Consider the following 20,842-nt stretch of genomic DNA (forward strand, 5'->3'; position numbering starts at 1 on the left):
GACACCACCGAATTTCTCATTATACATCCGATCTAAATCCCCGATAATATTCAAATACTCGATTTTTCTGCACAACAAAAAAAAACACACACGCCAACATTTACCTAATTAGAATGGTCACACTTCCCTTCAGTACCCGAATTAAAACCAGCTGCATCCTTATGGTCATTATACAAACAATTCGATAAACTGAAAAAGGAACTGCAATTGTAGTTTTTTGTACACCTACTAGGTACCAACTCATTACCAAAGTTCGTTGATTTCGAAATGGGTCACGGTCAAAAACCTTGAAAAGGTACATTCTTTACCTGCTCGAAAAGTATTTCAGTCTCGAGACTTATCGAAATTTAGAAACACACAATAAAGACGATCTCTCATTATATAAATACAATCTCATTCAAATTAGTACCTATTCAATGAATGGCAAATTAAGTTACAAAAATAAAACCCCACCCCAGAAATAAAAAATTACATTCTATTTTGCTTCCGAAATTTGTAAAGATGTAATCATCTCAAATTGCTCTAGTTTTTATTAATAGATTAGGAGATAGCGAGACAAATTCCGCGCCGCTCTTTTTGTGTGCGAGAAGTTTCAAATCTAAAAAAGGGTTAAAAAGAACACAAAATAATGCATTAATGGTAGTCCTAAGAGGTAAAGCTTTGGCCAGGCTGGTGCTGGTATTGATCGGCGCCAACTCCCTTCGAAAGCTTGCAACCCCCGCGCGAGCTTCCAGCCTATGCTACCGGCAACAGAATAATCATTATCATGTGCAAATGGGATAAAAGATTTACAAAAATCAAAGTTGTGTAGGTAAAGCAGTTAATTGTGTGCGAAAAGTACTCACCCTTAAGTAAAAATTGAAACGATGTTTTCAGAAACCTTCCGCACAATATTTGAGAACTTTTTAACTAATTTATTTATTCTTCCGTATTCACAAATAGAACAAGAAGGTACTGGTAGGAAAGAATATAGTGTTTAATAAGTTTGAGTAGATGGACGTATTTTATGTACTTTAGAGGAGGTGTAGTATAGAGTACCTTGTTTGATGTTTGAAACAGATGAGTAAAAAGGATTGCACTTATTTTAAAGATGATTAAATATAATAATATCTAACGATGCAGGTATTAAGCAAACTAGAGTACAATAATTTAACTTATTTATGAAACCGTTAATAAATATTTAAATAATTTATATTTTTATACTATTGATTAAATATAGACAATAGTAGTAAGAATTATTATTAATAAGTAATTATGCAAGGAATGATATTATTACATAACGTACACTACCAAACGTAACACAAGTGTTATTCAGAGAGTGCAATAACTAAATGGTGTTGCATAGCGCGGAGGGTGTCGGCCAGGGGTTGAAATGGGGTCGATAAATTGCGCGCGCGTTTATCCCTGGCCCCGGGCATAGGCCCTACCACCGACGCCGACGCCGCCACTACCATTCATGCTACCTCGACTATACTTGACACCAAAACACCTGAGCAAAGCAAACTCTCTCAAATGCTACCCTTCTTACAGTACACACCTACCTACGCTTCTGGGTCATTCATTTACTACTTGCAATTTATAACACCGGAACATTCTCTCCAATTTATCCCAAATTCTTTACAAAAAACTAACTGAACTCTATTTTGCAAAAGTTAAATTTAACAGTATAAAAATGAAAATGGACATTTTATTGAAATACTTCACGGTATCCTGAGAAATTGGTGTAGGGGGGTGCAATAGAATACGCAATCTCTTCAGACCAGAGCTTCCTTTAGGCTCTTTAACTGTACCTAGCGCACAAACTAGTGACACACAACCAAACACCTAGTGAGGCTCCTCTTGAGTACCTAAGTAATTAAGTATGCCAATACAATAATTTCGCAAAGAAGTAAAACGGAATAATAATATATATTTATTTTTTCTTCAGTATAATCCCTACATGATGATATACTACATATATATTATTTTAGGACTTATTTTGTTTATTGCTGTCCTTCCTTGTGGCATTTCACATTGCGGTTTGCGTATTGCTAATTCTACGGCTTATTTTATGACTAAAAGTTCATATAAACATATACGTCCGCAAACGCTTCCTACATGGTGTTATAATTTCACGATTTGTTATACAATTTTTGAGCTCAAACTTGGAATATAAGTTACGCTGAAGGGCTTACAATATTAGTGAGAATCTACAGGATGATGTTTGTTTCAGAGGTCGTGTTCCATTTCTACCTCCGAACTTTTGTCGGCGCCCCGCTTGTACATTGTAAAATAAGAAATTAATTTCTCAGATTTGTTTAGTAACATTTTGGTCTCTTGTAATCTGCGACCGTTATCGAGAAAAGTCAATTTTCTGTAGTTAGGTAGCTAAATGAATGTAAAAATTTTAAAGTGGTCCAGTAGGCCCTGGCTTTATTTGGATAGCCTTTTTTAGCGCATTTCCACAAAAATTTTAAAAAAATGCGCTATTGTGGCCACTTTGTTCGTCCGTCTGTCCGTCCGTCCGTCCGTCCGTCCGTCTGTCCGCCCGTTCGCCCGTCTGGACGCCACTAGTTCTTTATCTTAAGAGCTATTGTTCTATTTTTTTCGCTATTTGGTTCGTTATGGTGTCGAGGGTTGCACCAAAAAAAGAATTTTTTTTGTGTCGCTTAAGAAAAAAGTTATGGCAAAAATCTATTTTTTTCATGTAGGTACCATAATTTTACACATTTGCCGTTTATTGACGATCCTCAGGGGCGGACTGGGTAACTGCGGGCCAGGTGGAATTGCATAGGTTACGGGCCATTAAAGTAGTAATGTAGTAATGATGGTAGCGGGGGGGGGGGGTTAGCTCTTTGAATTTTCTTTCGAAATTGGTTTGTTTCTAGTCCACAACTTTTGATTGAGAAGTCTAATCGAAAAAGTACGATTTGGTTTGGATTCTACGCATCAACATTAATAATAAAAAGTGTTTTCCCGACAAATTTTGGTGTAGTCGATTTTTGGTAAAAAAAGGAAGGTTATACACTGCCTTTTTTTGAACCCCGAAATAAAAATTGTCTCAGATCGACCCGGAAAAAAATTTTTCTTATAGAATGTGGCCTGTAGAATCCATAATTTCAAACAGTTCCAAGATTGGGGCTACTAGTTCAAAAGTTACAGCCCTTTGAATTTTCTTTCGAAATTGGTTTCTAGTCTATAACTTTTGATTGAGAAGTCTGATCGAAAAGGTACGAATTGTTTTGGATTCTACGCACCAAAATTAATAAGAAAAAGTGTTTTCCCGAGAAATTTTGGTGTAGTCGAATTTTGGTAAAAAAGGAAGGTTATACACAGGGGCGGACTGGGTACTTAAGGGCCATTAAGCCATTAAAGTATTAGTGTAGTAATGAAGGTGCCGGGGGGGTAGCTCTGAGGTGCACCACAAAAACATTTTAAAGTACTCCTTTCTCGAAAATCAATTACCATACAGTTTTTTTTTAAATTGCAGCTGATAATTAAAAGTAACAAAATATACAATCCACACGAGGTGCGTCGCCTATCATTGTATTTCAGCACTTTCATGCTACGCCAAAAAATGATAAATTCATTGTAAAACACTTCAATTAAAACAGAATTTTTTAATTTTTTAACAACCTAACATCAACTCCAATTAGAGAAACGTGTTAATAATTTATTAATAGTGCAAGAAACTAAATACAGCACATTCTTATAAATTTCCAACGGGCCATTATGATCTACAAGCCAGGTGGCAATCGCCGAAAAAAATAAACTGTAGAAAGTGCAAAATGCATGCTTTCGTTTCCCTTTCGAGACCACATTGCATAGGTATAATCATTGAAACAATAAATGCAGAATTAAGTATTTATTTACTATATCCTTTTATAAGCTAATTAATAACGAAAAACCTGTGTATCCTTACAACTTATTAAAAAGAAGATCGGCATAACAAACAGTAGCTATCAGTTATAATACCATACTTCGTCAAAAAAACAGAAAATGTAACAGCTTACTTGCGGAATAGTAAGACCAAATAATTTAATGTTTAAAAATAAATTATGTATTTGAATATATAAACTTTGTCATTTATTTATGAACTGGCATTTATTATCAAGTGCCGAGTTATATTTAAATGTGTTTTTTTCGTATTTTTTATCTATAGTTTTTCTTTTATGTTTTTTTGGTACTACTTATATGTATATTATATACACAATTCCTGAAATTATATGCTTAGACGACGCCACTGTCCATAATATCAATTCTTTGTTTAATATTTGTTGTTGTTTATAATTATACTAGTACTACTGTTTTTTAACGTTCCTTGAGATCGTTTATAATTGTGTATTGCTTTCTGTCTGTCCGTCCGTCTGTCTGTCTGTTCATATGCACGATACATTTGATTAAAAACGTCCGATCGCGTTAGAAATTGGTATGAACAGAAAGCTCGCTATTGTTCTTTAGCTACATTGACTATCGGGCCACAATTATTTAAAGCGCATTCGACTATTTGAAAGGAAATATCACATTAAAATCATCGATGTGGTTTTGAAATTGACTAATATACACATTTTAAATGTAGTTAAACGCTTCGGAATAAATGAAATTAATTTAATATTATTATTTATTATACGTACTTGTTTGTCGCTTTATAAGCGATATTTAATATTTAATGTGACGGTGCGTAGCGCAACTGCCGCCTTACGATTATGATGACGCGAGTTCGAACCTCTCGAGCGCGCGCTTTTTTTCCTCGGGAGGCAAAAAGGAGGGAGCGAAGGATTGTGAGAGAAAAAGAAGTACATAGTCACTTCTGTCGGCACTTACCTAGTGCCACTTTCGAAATCTTTTAATTGATTGTATCGAATTTGTTACGCTTGGGTAGATTTTATAAACATTTTCTAATGTATACACTGCAGTACATAAAAAACTTCAGCGCGTTTTAGGCGAGTAGGTACTCATGTTGTATAAATAATATAGACTTATTTTTGTTCCTGATGTCCATATAACGTGGCCAAGCATACGATTATTTTTATCTACTTTACCGATGTTTATTTCCATTTATTGGTAGGTTGGTTGATTGTCCATACCGGCATGACAACAGCTGAGCTTGCGCGGATAACTTAGAAAGGAAGGCCGAGAGCCCTCGGTCCACTCTGGTTACCAGTCGACGTTCGAAATTGTGAAGCCACAACGGGGATCGTACTTCGCGCTCTTCTATCTCCGTAACGTCGCTCGCCTTCATTGAAAGTTAAACGACAATTTATCGTACGTATCGCACGTAAAAGATTTTGTCTGAGTTTAATGTCACCTTTTTATGTTATTTAAATATTACGTCTAGATCCTTTCCTGCTTCCTGCCTTAGGCCATTCCATAAGTTTGATGAATATAGAAATACCAGTATCTTCAGCGAAACTAATCATTTTACATGCAGTACCTACTATAAATAGTAAATAATGTGGGCCCCACAATAGTACCTTGCGGTATACCACATTTCAGCACTTCTTGTTGTTTTCTGTTATTCAGATAACTGGTAAACGGGTTTAACGTATTTCCTCAGATACCCAAGTTTTGTAATGTATTTAATAATTGTTATTGCTCAACAGTATGCCAGAGCGTCTACTAAATGATATAATTCTCCTACTACTCTCTTAAAGGCATTGTTATTCGAGAGTCCTCTCCTAAATCGGAATTGATTATTCGCTCATAATATCATATGTAAGCAAATTGGGAGTTGTTAGGACCAAAATATGTCAATAATTTGTGGTTTGTTCTATGCCTCCGTTCGACTGCATTTTAAATTCTATTCGCTCTTTTCAAAAATAAAGTTGATAAGATGGCCCAAGGGCTCTGCAATTTCATTACCAATTAATGTCAAGATTTTTGTATTAATGTTATCATATGCGGGTGCTTTTCTCTTGAAAACTTAAAACTTTCCCAGTCGTGCATGAAAATGAGGTCTTCTATCAGCTAATTATAGTTAATGTATTTTATAAGGTTAGCTACTGGCGAAACAAGCAATAATAGTAATATTGCCGTCTACAACGATGGCGTTGCGCTAAGTTTTGTAAATTTGTTGGTTTTGTTTTAAACAATATATTATATTATCAATACAGCTCATGAAATTATTCTGGTCACGAGTAGATTTATTTTTATTTTATTTATTATCCCTCTCTTGTTCTGGGCCCTCAACATGCTTTTTTTAGAGGTGCCCCTGCAGAAGGTCTTAAGTTGTTCTATACTACTCCGGTATTTACCTTACGAATTAGGAAAACTGCAGGAAAACCTAATTTGGAGTAGCCGACAGAATGCTCGAAACTGGTCTAAGGTAATTCCCATCTCTGCTACAGATGAAAAATTCACCTCAACCCAGGTTGAGGCTTATTACTAAGTAATTGGTACTATTTACATATAGATAATCATTGGTAGTTTGTTCATTGTTAAGTATATCGTTCTTTATATCCCCTACTACAAAATAAGCATCGAAGTTATTTATTTCTATCCTTTGTAAGTACGTATCTAGGGAGTTCACAAAATTTTCAGTAATACATGTGAGATGTATTTTTGAGTATTGATCATTTAATGTTTTAATGTCAAAGGCTGAACATTCTCCAATTTTTATCATTAGCAATTTTAGTAATTCGCGTCTCCTTTCTCTATCTAAATTGACTAGTTTTTTGGATTTTTTTGTTATCAAAATTGTGTATTAAGCATTGAAAATACAAATTTTGTTTTCGAGCGTATCTCAAGAGCGAATAGGATGAAGCCTAGGCAATTAACGCATATACAAATCTTTTTACTTCCTTATTTATTCATCAGTTGTAGGTATTATGTAAATTCTCATTCCAAAAGAATACAATAGCTGCGTATCCAATATTTGGATTTCGGCCGCTTTGTTAGAAATATGGTCCTAGTTGAAGTAATACAATCCACATCAATCATACAAAAACATATAATGAACAATTTCTTGTTTTTTCCGGGTTTGTTCGTTATTTTTTAGCGTATTTCCACAAAAATAAAAAAAAGCGCTATTGTGGCCACTTTGTCCGGCCGTTCCGTCCATACGACGATTTCACTATCAAATCTTTATCTTAAGGATTGCACATGTCATAACTTTATTGTTTGTGTAGGTACCATTCGTTCTGAAATTTAACTGTCACTCAAAGATGTCAAAAAATGGATAGTGTATGTGCTTAGACTCAATTTTCGTAGACGCAGGACAGAATGCGCTTTTCAAATAACGGTTTGGCATCATTTTGGTTAAATTACTTTACTCATTTTTCTCGGAAAAGTGATCATTAATGTGGAAATGCGTTTTCCTTGTTTTAAGTTACTAGTGTTTGTATTTTGTGAATGTAGTTGTGCCTCCTTTTGTTTTGGAAAGTACTTTATCTGGCGCACGGAGCCCGGATTACCATAAGCGAGCAAAAGGGGCATTTGCTCTTCTTCGCTTTTCATGATCACTATCGAACTATAGTTAATTATGTATACCTAATATGCTCCTACATTTTCTCACTATCAAATAAAAATTATCGTCTTTTTACCACACCACAAAATTTAACGAGTTAATATGTTTCCTTAATTACTCATGCGGTTTTTGTGCATTTGTGTCACTTCCTTTGTTTAAACAGGTGAGATATCTAGTAATTTTCGTGCTTCACTGATCGTTTTCAAATAGCAAGGCCCAAAATTGAAATATTTCGAAGAAGAACGTATATTTTCATTTTATCGAAAGTTAATTTTAATATGATTTCATTGCAAAACTGAAGAGAATTTGTTTTTATTATTATGCTTTGTTATCTTAAGAAGGATCGCTCGATATAGGTACTCGGTCTCTAAATGTTTGAGTAAATGTTGCCCCCAAGGCTCCATCTTGGGTCCTACGCTATGGTGACTCTTTGCTCGGACAAGACCTACCGCACCCCCAACGTAGATATTTTTGCCTATGCGGACGACATTGCTATCACCGTGTCCGCTGACCGCTAGCAACAGTCGCGACCTGGAGGGAAGAATGTCCCTATGGGCCATATGACTCCAACGACTGACGGATTGGGCGGGCAGTAACAAATAAACAAACTGTCTGTCTCAGTAGACAAGACAAAGTAGGTACGTGTTTTTAGTTCCCGCCTACCCCTACACAACTGGTCAGTTCGCAGAATTTTCGAATTCAAGTTGTACCTGGGACTAATAACAGATCGCAAGCTCTCCGTCGTCAAGCGTTGCTCTTAATTAGCCAAAATTTAAAATTCTGCTTCATCTATTTTACAAATACACGCGCGTAAAATGTAATCTCCCAGAACTCTCCCAGAACGGTACCCAACGATTTCTTATGCGTTCTTGCCATAAGCATCCCCTTCTTCATTTTCCTCTGCAGTATTATCCGCAGGACCCGCACCTGGACCCTGCTTAATGACTGCATTTCTACAACTTCTCCTTCTTTTCGGCCGCCAAGTTCCATATAAAAACTTTGGTCTTGGATGAATGGCAGCGGTCGTGAGACGCATCCGCTAAAGGTCTAGAAATGGTTACAAAAAGATCATGTCCTCGGACGCGCCGCAGTCCGCCCAAAACAATTGGTTCATATATCCATTTAAAATTTAAAACCCTACACGACTGTCTCCAAAGCCAAATCTAGGTAGGTGTTTTCTTTGTTGTTTATCTTCTGGAGTAAAAACTTCCAAAAGGTATACTGCAAAGAGCTGTTCTATGACTGAATCTTTAAAAGTGGTACTGGTATGATAGGTGCCTTTGCTGATCTTACTGGTAGTTTTGGAGTGCCTACTTTCTGGGGTTTTTGATTTCCGCTCTTTTATTTATGGTTCTGTTACATGCAGCTTTATCTGATGGAGCTTGACTTTGTTACCACTTCCCCCTGGCCGTTGTCTTCCCTGCTATTAGATTTTTTTCTATTTCAGCATCTCATGATATTACTAAAAGTTATATGTTCCATAGATATGACATTAGTAATATAAAAATCTAGAAGATCTGGAATTTCCTATACGAGTCGCGAAATACATATTATGATCTGGTATTATACTTTCAACAGCTCTCTGTCTTTTGGTGTGGTCAATCGCGGCAACCCCAAATTATGTTTTTACTGTTGTAAACACCGACAACCTTATTTCTTGACGTTTGGAAAAATTCGCAAAAGTTTTCTTTTTTGATGTTGAAATGTGAAGAACAATTCAAAGCTACCACTACAAGGGATTCAACCGCGCAATTTATTGTATCTACCTTTCAGAAATTCGGAAACTAATTTCGGCGATACACTCCCCCAAGCATTTCTAAGATTTTCGTTACTAGAAAATAGATTTCTAATTCTAATTTCCTTCGAAAGTGCATAGAAGTAGGAGTGGTTGTGCAAAGGATCCAAAAGAACACAATGATAAACGCTTTCCGGGCCAAAGTTACAGAAGAACATTTTTTCACTGTTACCGCAGTTTTCATAACCGATATTAACTAAATGTTTCGGAAGATAATTGGTACATCGGCTCACAGACGCTTCCAAATGTTACATTGAAGATTCCTTGTTCAAATGCAAATTAATACTGTAACTTTCGGCTTAAATTTACTTAAAAAAACAGCAATTGTATTTCAAATTGGAAATTGATTTTCCGCAATGATCTTATATTTCAGACTAGTTATAAATAATTAAAGAATAATCACTTGTATTCATCAAGTGAAGTAACAATAGTGAGTATTTTATTTTTGGTAATTCAAAAATTATGATTTGGTCAGATGTACTTTACGTAACAACTGTAATTTGGAAGTAAATTTACTTTAGAGATCAGATGGTACCCATCCATACTTACAAAAAGGCACTGCTCTAATTTATTACTTGGAATTCGGAATTACAAATGCTTATTATTTCCGAATTACATCTGGCAACGTCTGATATACTTAATAGCCATTTCCGAAATATATTCTAGCATTCATCATTACCTACTATCAATTGATATTGAAATACAAATAATTATTTATGAATAATGAATGATGAATGATTAATTTGAAATATATATGGTCATTTCTGAAAATCACTTTACGATTCATAATTTTCCGAAAACACTTCCACGTTTTCTGGAGTATACTTACTTTTGGAAAGAGTGTAATTAAGTTAATTAACATTTGTTAGATATTTATATTATACCATTAATTTTTGAGTTTCAGCTTATCATAAGTTTTTACAGTTTTGTTTGTGCTCATTTCTGAATGCGATTGTTTTACTGTAGGGTTTTTATCACACTAATGCCTAGTTGCATTTATTATACTAATTTTTTGAACTTAAGGTACTTAGTATATGTACTACCTACGCAAAAGTAAACCGAGAGTATTGATCAACGACTACAACGTCAAAACGGTTTTCATATGTAGGTATATAATTGCCAAATACAAAATAAAAGCATTTAATTTTGAGTCTTATAATGTACTATGGAAACTATATGAGGAAAATTACTTCTTGACTAAATGAAAATGGTCTGTACTTTTAACCTCGATTTCCACGAGGAAATGAGATTTTTTTGTTGCATCTGAGAAAACAAAGAGCATGAATGTAAAATCAATACTCTGTACGATTACAGGTTCTGAAGATACGCCCCCATTCTGGACGCACGTTTTAAAGAGCACCACCAGGTGGGCGAAGGCCAACTCAACTGAGGCCCAGAAATGATCCCACATACTACCCAGATTGCTTAAATAAAGTATGTTCCATCACTCCAACCCCGCAAACCCATCAATTCATACCTAATTCAGTTTCAATATTTTACAATTTAATATACACAAACAATTGTTTATTTAATGATTTTATAGTTTCTCCCTCAAACTTTCGGCATATTTAAATGCAGTAATATCACGGTTGTTATAAGAAAATAAAGTAGAAAGCCAAATTATTGTCTTGGGGGATTTTTTGTTTGACAACTTCCTCAAGCTTCTTAGTCCTTCCTTAAAAAAGAGAAAGGGGCGTTAATATATAAATAGCAACGAAAATAGCAACGTATTTATATTAATATCGACCAAACCACCAGGAAAAAACTGTCAACGTGATTTAAGGAACTAGTAACATTTGGGAAGTTGTAAGCACCATCATCGTCAATACAGGAGAGATGTTTAATCGAATATCGGTTGTTCCAAATTCGAATGGTTGCGTGTTTTATCGTTAAATTAAAGTGTCTTATTTGACGCTTTGCCTATCTCGCGATTGGAGAGGGCATGGGTGATTTTGGTGATGGTACGTATGTACGTGTTTCACTATTGACTATGTGATTAGTGATTATACTGATGCGCGAATATGAATTCTGATACAACATTTGATATTGATATTTAATCCATATGAAATGTTATTCATCTAATGTCATCTTTAATAACGCGATTGTGGGAATTCAAAATTCGTATAAGCGCAATACGAAGGGATCACATGTGAGAAAAGGACCGCCCTAGTATTAGTATCAGTTATGTGAGTAAGATTTAATAAATTCTGCACAGAAAAATAACTTTTGAATGATTTAATAATGAAGTAGACATCGTTTAGACCTTTTTTATGGTAAGGAATGCCCCATGCGGTCACTGGACTTAATTTGTACATGAAATGGACAAAAAATATCAGTGTTTTTTTGAAAAATTGCGATTCTATATTGTGTTTATTTAGTAGGGCGACTATTGCGAGATAGGTACTTTATTAAAAACGCCTGAACGTCCAGTCGGCCGTCCGTCCTTCCGACCGTTCGTACGACCATCAATAGACAAGAGCGTTGATGGTCTGTGCATATGAACGCAGCAGATTGCTATGAGATTGGTCTCATACAGACGATTACGGAGCTTGAACTTCTGAGTTTCGAATAGACCTGGTCAATATGAGAGGTCCAGCTTAAATTTTCATTTATTGTTACCCCTATATAGGAAACGTTGGTTACTTTTAAGGCACAACAGTTTTGGGGTGGATTCGACTGTTGCTGTTTTGCCTTCTCTCAATTTCAGCTGATTCGAGTTGCATCTTATTGCATTGTTAGCCTTTAATCCTAATGTGTTTAAATTATGGTCAAAGATGATTAAGGATCTGTTTACTCGTGTACAGCTACGCTAGGATCTTTGAGCTTCTTATCCGTCGTACACCCCTGAGGGGTTCCGGTGATCTAAATTTATGATTTATTATGTTGCTATATAAAGCTCAAATTTGGTATACAGATAGGAAGTGATTAGATTGTGAGCTTTTGAGGATCAACCTCCTAGAGCAAGGTCAAAGGTCAAACGCACGGTGGTCCTACACTTATAACTTTGTGTGGGTTTATTTATGAGAGAAGATTCCGACCTGTGGGGTTCCCAAAAAATAGCCGTCTTTTCGTCTAAAATACGAATTTTACGATTTTGCCTAAATCTGTTGGAATCATTCGGGACCAAAAGGTTTGCTTCGTATTTTTAGGTGCGTAATGACCATGAAATTAATCACGATTTTAAGAACTGTTACCTATCTAATGGTTTAGATCTAATAAGGTGACAAGAATAATATCATCTGACATATTGCCAAAACTTTGAATACATACGAGTAGGTTAGCATATTTTGGCAACACAATTAGCGCAGAAAAGAGGATTCAAATGAAATTCATAATTTTACAAATCTACAATTTCTAGCTGGACTGTGACGTATTTCCATTACAAGCGCACGGGCTCCGGATTTTATCAAAATCTTCCGTATAAACAATTTTATCAAATTAAATCTCGAGGTAGCTAGGATTATTGCGATGTAACAAACGCGTCAACTGTCTGTTGTAAAAGTACAGAACGCATTCATTAAATTCCTCTTGCATGTAAAGTAGGTAAGAATGGCATACATGGCGTACTTAAAATTGTTGCAATTATTTACAAAGGTTAATTAGGGTTGCCTAGCAATTATATTAAAAGTCCGACAAGAGATTCTATTTCTGATTACATGCGATATATACGCGAAGTGTGTATAAAACGGTTTGTTCAGTTGTTACGGTGCTTGTAAACACGAATGTGCTATTTTTAATGTAATTTTCTAAATTCGTAGAAGACAGAAGTGATGCAGGGCTGCGACCCTCTTGAATTTACAAGCATATACCAGCGTAATCTTGAAGGTATAACTAGATTAAAATTTTAAATTGGTGCGGTAAGTTAATTTAGATACTTGCCCTTATAGTAGGCATATAAATCAAAAAGGGGTACCTACAGCAAGAAAAACGCATTCATGTGATTAATGTGATCGCACTTCTATTTTTATATGCGAGAAAAAAATCGATAGATTTGTTAATTTTGTACGTGGGTTAGGACGGATTGAAGGACTTTTAGTACAAGGGTTGCAAAGCATAATGTCTCGCGGGAATTGTTTTTCATCATCGTTGCAAATAAATTAATAACTATTTCGTTGTAGACAGCGAAGATAGTGATGGGGAAGGTGGCTTAGGCAATGTGAACCGACTAATAATGCGCCCTCCTGGACATAGTGGCAAAGCAAAACGTGGACACTTGTGCTTTGATGCTTCATTTGAAACAGGAAACTTGGGAAGAGTAGATTTAATAAATGAATATGAATATGATTTATTTATAAGGCCAGATACGTGCAGTCCTCGGTTCAGATTTTGGTTCAATTTCACCGTGGACAATGTGAAACAAGACCAGGTAGCTAGTGCTTTCTTTAATATAGTTGATATATCACCGTTTTGGCTTTTAGAGAGTAATTTTCAATATTGTCAACATAAGCAAATATAGAAATGTTTTTAACGAAAATTTGACCCCTGTTGTAAAATCATCGACTCGTCCAAAATGGTACTACTACTCAGCCACGACGATTACAGAGCATCAGTTAATGATTTACTTTTAAGGCAGAGAATACCGAAAACTGACGTGTTTTATCAGCGATCCCTAACACACCATGGTCATTATGTTCTCAGCTTTGCATTTGCGTTCGATAGAGAAGATGAAGTATTTCAATTTTCCATCGCCGCCCCTTATAGTTATTCGAAACTGCAGGCCTATCTCTCATGTTTGGAATCAAAAGCTACCCATTTAAACGAGAGCTTTTCAAGGGAGTTATTAGGAAATAGTATCGTAGGTTTCGAACTACTATAGTACTTAGAAGCTCAATATTCTGTTTTCCAGCAAAAACGAAGGCTAGACGTAATCACCATTGGATCGAAAGGAATACCAAGCGTCAAAAATAAGAAAAGGGTTGTTGTGGTATTAGCAAGAGTTCATCCGGGTGAATCGCCGTCAAGCTTTGTCTGTCAAGGCAAGTATTTTAGCTATATCTCTGTACTACGGTTCATACTTTCCAATTCAGTATTTATATTAGACCAAGTCAGCGTAATGCCAGTATTAGGACCTTTCCTTGATGCGAAAAAAACGAGAAAAGAGTGTTAATGCGTCATAAAATATGAGAGAAATAAGAAAATGTCTCGTTTAGTATTCAATTCAGAACTATGTAAAGCCCTTTAGAAAACTACCCTCCGAATACTTGAAGCCTTTGTGAATAAGAAGGCCAAATATTCGTCCAGTCGAGAATAAAACTTGTCTTTGCCATTCTAAAAGCCCAAAACCATTTGCAAGGAATTCGAACCCTGTGTTTGAATTTATAAAGAATGTCGTGAATCGCGATCTAGTCGATCCCATCATTTTCGATTTTTAAAAGAGATTAATCCAAAGAATCATTGCGAATGTTTTCTGGTACCATATGACGCACCAGAGCAGACGATAGTTAAGTTCGTCATATCTTTGCGAATTAATGAAAGCTCTTTTGCGAATTTCGAAGTCCCAAGGGCTTTGCCTCATGTGTACAGTGTAGAAACTCTTTAAACGCTTGTGCGTTCATTACAGATCCGTGAAGTCGGCACGCTCATTAAAAGCACTACCCACGGCACACGATCTCATCGTTAGTGCTTCGTTAGAGCCTCTTAGTGCTTTCGAACTTGCATAAGCACGACCGCCCGTTTCCGAGAAAACGATCTCCCTTGTGCAGTGCTGACTTCCTACCTTCGTTGAAGGTACTAACGGCGGAGCAAGTGCTAATCGTTAATACCTCTTAGTGCTTTATAAATTGTACCAAGACGATCGCCCGTTTCCCAAAAAACGCCCCCCCCCCCCTTGTACAATGGTGACTTCCTACTCTCGTTAAAAGCAATATAATTAATTCATGCTTGCCATACCAACTCGAATACCAAGAAAGAGAGTTGGAATCGCAAACAATTAAAGGTGAGCCAGCATCTACCAATAAGTGTCAAATAAGAGGTCCTATATTCGGAAAAGTGGGTGCTGCATAATTTTCCGTTGGACAGCACACAACACGCACAAGTACCGAAGCTCCTCCAAAATGCACCAATGGCCAGTAAAGGGCATTAACTATGATACAGAAAACACAGGAAAAGTAGAGATTGTTAGGAAGAGTTGACTGCATGTCTAAGTAAAGTCAACTCTTACTAAAAGTATCAGCATTGAATAATAGATTTATTATTCAATGGTATCAGTAATAGTTGATTTAAAAAAACCCATCAACCTCTAGGAAGACTTTAATTACGCTTGCTCATCTACTGTGGTTTATAGAGATGTTGTTTGGGCACATGTAACTGTGCGCGCATGTATTTAATTTCACCATTCCCAGTGAGGCAGTCGCCATTACTAGTTTCTTTGTGTTGAAGTGAAATAGATTCAGCGTTTTTTATATTTCAATAATTAGTTTCAATGTGCAATATAATTATGTCAGGCGACATGGCAGAACTGTTTAGTGAAAAAGAAGTGCTAGAACGCTCAACTTCCAGAATAGACTCACTGTCATTGACCAAATTAAAATATGATATATTCAAAAAGTTAAAAATATAAAAACTGCGAATATGAAAGAGAGAGTGAGATTTCAATATGGCGCATGGCCAACCGCGACACTCAAAGTTAAGGTACTATCGACTGTCGAAAGAGGCACCCAGGATATAAAGAAGATGATAACCACCTGGATGCAAGATCACAAGAAATCGAAATGTAGTGACTAAAATTTATCTATAGTGGTGAAAAGTTCTTGGACAAGTCTACTAAGGCCATCAAGAAATGGCTAGAAGAACAAGCTAATAGCGCAAAAAAACGTCAGATCAGATTCATTCGCCTGTAGAAAAGAGAACATAAGTTTGACTTCCTGTCAAGAGTTGACCCTGGAAGAGCGTGGTACAGAAGGCTGTCGATGATGAATTCTAACAGAACAAAACATGCTAAATGGTTCAACCATAGTATTTCACAGATCTCAATTCAGTCAATGTCTACGAAAATTAAGTCCTTATGCAATAGGTTTAAGAACATGTTGCAACTTTACAACCACTTGGTAGTGGGTAAGGATTTTTCAAATGCTTTTGCAACATACTAAATGCAAATCCAAGAAGAAAGATACGCTCTGCAACTCAAAGAGTCACAAATCTTTATTAAAAAAATTCAACATGGCGGTCGTACTCAAAAACCATGTGTAAAATACAAAAAAAAACGCTTAGCAATCACATCGGTCCTATAATATCGATAGTTCTGGCTCGCAAATGTTTCCAAGAACGAATTGGAAGTCGAGTCGGTATATGGCACAAATGTTTTCTTGGAAATCGGTCATCCTGTTGAAAGTGATAAGGCCATTAACAGCCATTAACACTAAGATAGGCACTAACGATTAGCACTTGTTCCGTCGTTAGTACTTTCAACGAGGGTATGAAATCTGCACAAGGGGGGGTTCTCGGAAACGGGCGGTCGTGCTGATTACAAGTACAAGTTATAAAGTATACTAATAGGCACTAACGACCCACTAACAATTTGATCATATAGCGTTGTTAGTAGAGCTTTTTAGTAGAGCAAACACAGTTTCGTATAAAAAACGTTTATAATTATATTAGTAGGCTAAAACATTGCGTCTATAATACGCATAAGTGTACCGCGGATATTGCTATATTCTTGTAGGAATATTATGCGTTTTCCTGTGGAAAAAGGTGGCAACATAATTCCCACCGACTCCAGATGTAGACAGGGCAAAAGCTGATCTGCGAAATATAATCGGAGCGGTTCTTGACGAAAACGAAGATGTTCTGAAACAAAACATGGAATAGTCGAAAAATTGTACTGTACCTACTTATGTTCGAATATAAAGCCTCCTAGATATTAGATGCCTTCCTTTGATTTTTCGGAAATGGTAAGCAAAATTAAGTCAATTAATGGGCACAAAGGTAAGCATGTGGACGAAAGCAAATATAATTTTGGTTTTACGAATGTTATCACAAATTATTAATTAATATCCCTACCCCATAAGGTCTTTCACATACTACAACACCGAATTGCGATGTACCAAAAAACTCAAATATGCAAAGTAGTTATAAAATGTGCTGATTCAAGTGTTACCATTGAACATTTTAATGTTTAATAATTTAATTTTTATTCAATGGTTTTATCTAGTTTAAACCAAACTATGTTTAGTTAAAGCCAGAACCAACTGATATTCTATAGGTTTACCTAGTCAGAACTAGTATTGTCCAAAGTGGATAGTTAAAACAGGTTTTACCTAGGAAATTCGAGTTTTTACTGAAATCGGGTTTTGACGGTAACATATACATATTATCAACGTAGATCGTGAGCTCTATGCTTTTTATATAGGTGCATATTATATGAATAAACATAAGAAAAATATTTTAGATGTCTGGTATAAAATTGGTCTAGAAAAAAACGTATACTATTAGGTACTACCAATATCGAGTTTATCCTTTCAAAGCGCTTTAAAATCCTTTTTTAGTGTGTTGCCTGGTCTCAACATATTTATATTGATTAGAGTCTAAGATTTGTTTTTCAAATGGATCTGTCTATTTGTTATGGTTGCTTAGAAAAATTAAAGAAGAAAAGCAAATTTTAGAATCTCGGTTTGTTAAACAAAATTATTTCGTTTTATCGTTCATTTCGTTCCAATGTATGGATACGATGCATTTTCATTTATAGGTTTGTTGGAATTCTTAGTCAGCTCTCATCCACTAGCTACATTGTTAAGGGAACATGTGATATTTAAGATAGTGCCAATGCTTAATCCAGATGGAGTATTTTTAGGAAATTATAGAAGTACACTAATGGGATTCGATTTAAACCGTTCCTATCACATAGCTTCTTCTTGGGCGCATCCTACTTTAAGAGCTACAATCGATATGATCATTGCATTAGACAAAGGCAGAGTATGTTGAGCCGTTCTGTTGATACATCTTTAGAAATCCCTTTTTAGGACCTGCAATTAGATTTTGTCTTAGATATTCACGCACATACCACGTTAAAGGGATGCTTCATTTACGGAAATACATACGAGGATGTTTATAGGTATGTGTATAATAGGTATGTTACAATTATTTTGTGTCCTCTGGAAATGAATACAATCAAAATTAATAAAGGCAACTGTCACAGACATAGGGATATAGGTAAAAACAACAAGATCTTGCTTTATCTGTGACGTTCACATTTTGTCTTTTTGAGATGCTTTTATTTACTTTTTTGTACCTACATTATGCGAAGACATTTACTTTTAATATTATAAATAAGAGCTGTTTTGTTTTGGAATCAAGAGATATTGTTATTATTATTCTAGACGCATGGAATCTATGTATTGCTTATATTTAGCTTGGAATCTTTCTACAACACATACTGAAAATACCATTCAACTATTAACCATTCAAATATTAAAGGGGTTTACTCTTGTTTGAGCCGTATAGAAGATTTCCGCAGCTGTCATCATCAGCGAACAACTATGTTTACTGTTGTTTGCTGGTGATGACCGCCTTGCTGTTGAAACGCGTTCGATATTTTTTAATGTATTCTTGTAGTTTATTGATGTTTTTGTTGTACTTTTTTTAAAGATCAATACATTAAAATTATGAATTTTCTTTTAGGTATGAACGCCATATTGTATTCCCAAAGCTTTTAGCGAACACTGCGGATGATTACGCACATTCAAATGCAATGTTCAATTCGGATGTCAATAAAATAGGTACAGCTCGAAGATTCTTTTGCTCCACGTTAAGCAACAAGGTGAATTGTTACACATTTCAAGTTTCAATTTACGGCTATCACGCTCACGGCTCGGAATTGTGCATACCTTACAACGAAGAAAGTTGTATCCTTAAAATGGTAGTAGTCATATATACATCAGGTGTTTATTTTCCTTGATTTAAAAAAGATATGAGGTGTGGTAGAAATCTGGGAAAAGCGTTTTTGGAGTACTATCAAATCATTGGTGCTATTCCAGTAAGTCTGACCTCAGACGTGGGTGAAAAGAAACGACGCCCAAAAACGCATCGATCCAAGTTAACAGCGCGCTCATGGCATAGTGATAGGCCCAAAACAACGAGGAGTCGTTTTATGTTGCATTTTACCGACGTAAATTATGACAGTGAAACTTCCGGGGAAGAGTTGCATCATAGTTATAGGTACCAACTCAGTCCCACTCGAACACCTCATCAAGATCGTGATGATCATTACTTGAAGAAGTTGGGAGGCGGTGGTAGGATCAAATGCAGCCGCGTTGGGTCTCCTCCTCCAACGACATACATTGTTATGCCAGAACCTAGTTTATCGATAATAGATTTTAATCTAATTACTAGAAACGAAATTGATGCTGCGGCCAAAAGAAAAAATTGAAATTGGTAATTTTAGCAATACGATTCTCATATGAGCTTGCTTGTGTATTTGTCTGGCCGCCTTGGAGAACTAAAATTATTCCTTTTTTGCAGCGATAATTCGTTTTCCTAATATCTCGATGACCAAGAGCAAGGAAATGGTAACAAAAGTGTGTGGCGATCCAGTTTGTTAGTGACCCTGATGCGCGAAAAATGATCAGTATAACATCGACATTGCATGGAATTGTTCCTAAAAACTTCAGACACGATTATATTATTATACATACGCACCTTAATATATGGGTATTACCTATTTTGAAAGAACATTCGCTTACTGTCTGTAATTTTCACACAATTCATGTGCAGATAAAGCGTTTTATACAAATTTTTAATAATTGATGACTTAACATACTGAAACGGTATGTCTTCAAAACCGAATGTTTGATATTTAATAATAATAATAATAATAATAATAACAAATGCCTTTATTGAGTCAGTGGTAAATATAATAAATGGTAAAGTTTCAGAGGCGAAGTTCAGCTCACAGAATGCGCTGCTCTTCCACTTAACCTTAATTTGTTCCTAAGAAACTTGAGTCATAAAGGTTTTGGACACCAGCATATGAACACTTCATAATTCCATTCCATTATTTATGTATTATCCTTGTCTGCTTATTATAATGAAAGTTCTCATGACCTTTGGGTTTCTATTGTTATAAATATATCTCCAGTTCCCCTTCAAAGTCTATATTTTATCACAACCCATTATTTTTAACATCATTGGTGTACAGATTTGGACATTCTAGGTCAAAGTTATTATTGCTGTATTTATAGTGATGCAGAAGCGGAAACAGTAGAAGACAAAATATGTTTTACGGAAGCGGAAGTAGAAGCGGAGGAGTAAATACTATTATAAATTTGGTTAAAACTAGAATAATTAGTCATAAAGACTTAAAAACGCACGAATTATTTCGACGAACTAATGAGATGAATGAATGCAAACAAAGGCAAACAAGTCGCGACACGTCTGACGGCCAGCTCTCGTGACAAACCTCGCCGCGTCTCACGTCACGTGCCGTCGCGTTCTACCAATCAGAGCACAGAGCGCACCTGGCCATATTTGAAAAATTGCGGTATATTTTCGTTATAAAATAGCAGAAGCGGAAGTGAAAAATATGCAGAACTTCCGCACTTGCAGAATCGGAAACAGAGGTTTGTTACAATCTCTACTCTACTCTCTGGGGAGGAACTTTCACGCTCAAA

At 35.8% G+C, this 20,842-nt stretch overlaps 1 protein-coding gene across 5 annotated transcripts; it reads left to right on the top strand.

Moving 5' to 3' along the window:
- Nucleotides 1-11,056: 11,056 nt before the first annotated feature.
- On the top strand, nt 11,057-20,802 carry LOC116166286 (cytosolic carboxypeptidase 6). 5 transcript variants are annotated; one of them, XM_031481190.1, is made up of 10 exons: nt 11,057-11,200; nt 13,358-13,605; nt 13,658-13,752; nt 13,809-14,034; nt 14,086-14,215; nt 17,923-18,149; nt 18,197-18,288; nt 18,855-19,078; nt 19,142-19,607; nt 19,695-20,802. In XM_031481190.1, exons 1-9 carry the CDS (start codon nt 11,182-11,184, stop codon nt 19,600-19,602), a joined length of 1,722 nt encoding a protein of 573 aa, XP_031337050.1. In that variant the 5' UTR covers nt 11,057-11,181; the 3' UTR covers nt 19,603-19,607; nt 19,695-20,802. The 5 variants fall into 5 exon arrangements, with proteins under 5 accessions (XP_031337050.1, XP_031337052.1, XP_031337053.1 ...); XM_031481192.1 differs by lacking the exon at nt 11,057-11,200 and adding an exon at nt 11,271-11,425; XM_031481193.1 differs by lacking the exon at nt 11,057-11,200 and adding an exon at nt 12,695-12,782.
- The last annotated feature ends 40 nt before the right edge of the window (nt 20,803-20,842 follow it).

The sequence above is a fragment of the Photinus pyralis genome, unplaced genomic scaffold (assembly GCF_008802855.1).
Source record: "Photinus pyralis isolate 1611_PpyrPB1 unplaced genomic scaffold, Ppyr1.3 Ppyr1.4_LG3a, whole genome shotgun sequence".
NCBI lineage: Eukaryota > Metazoa > Arthropoda > Insecta > Coleoptera > Lampyridae > Photinus > Photinus pyralis.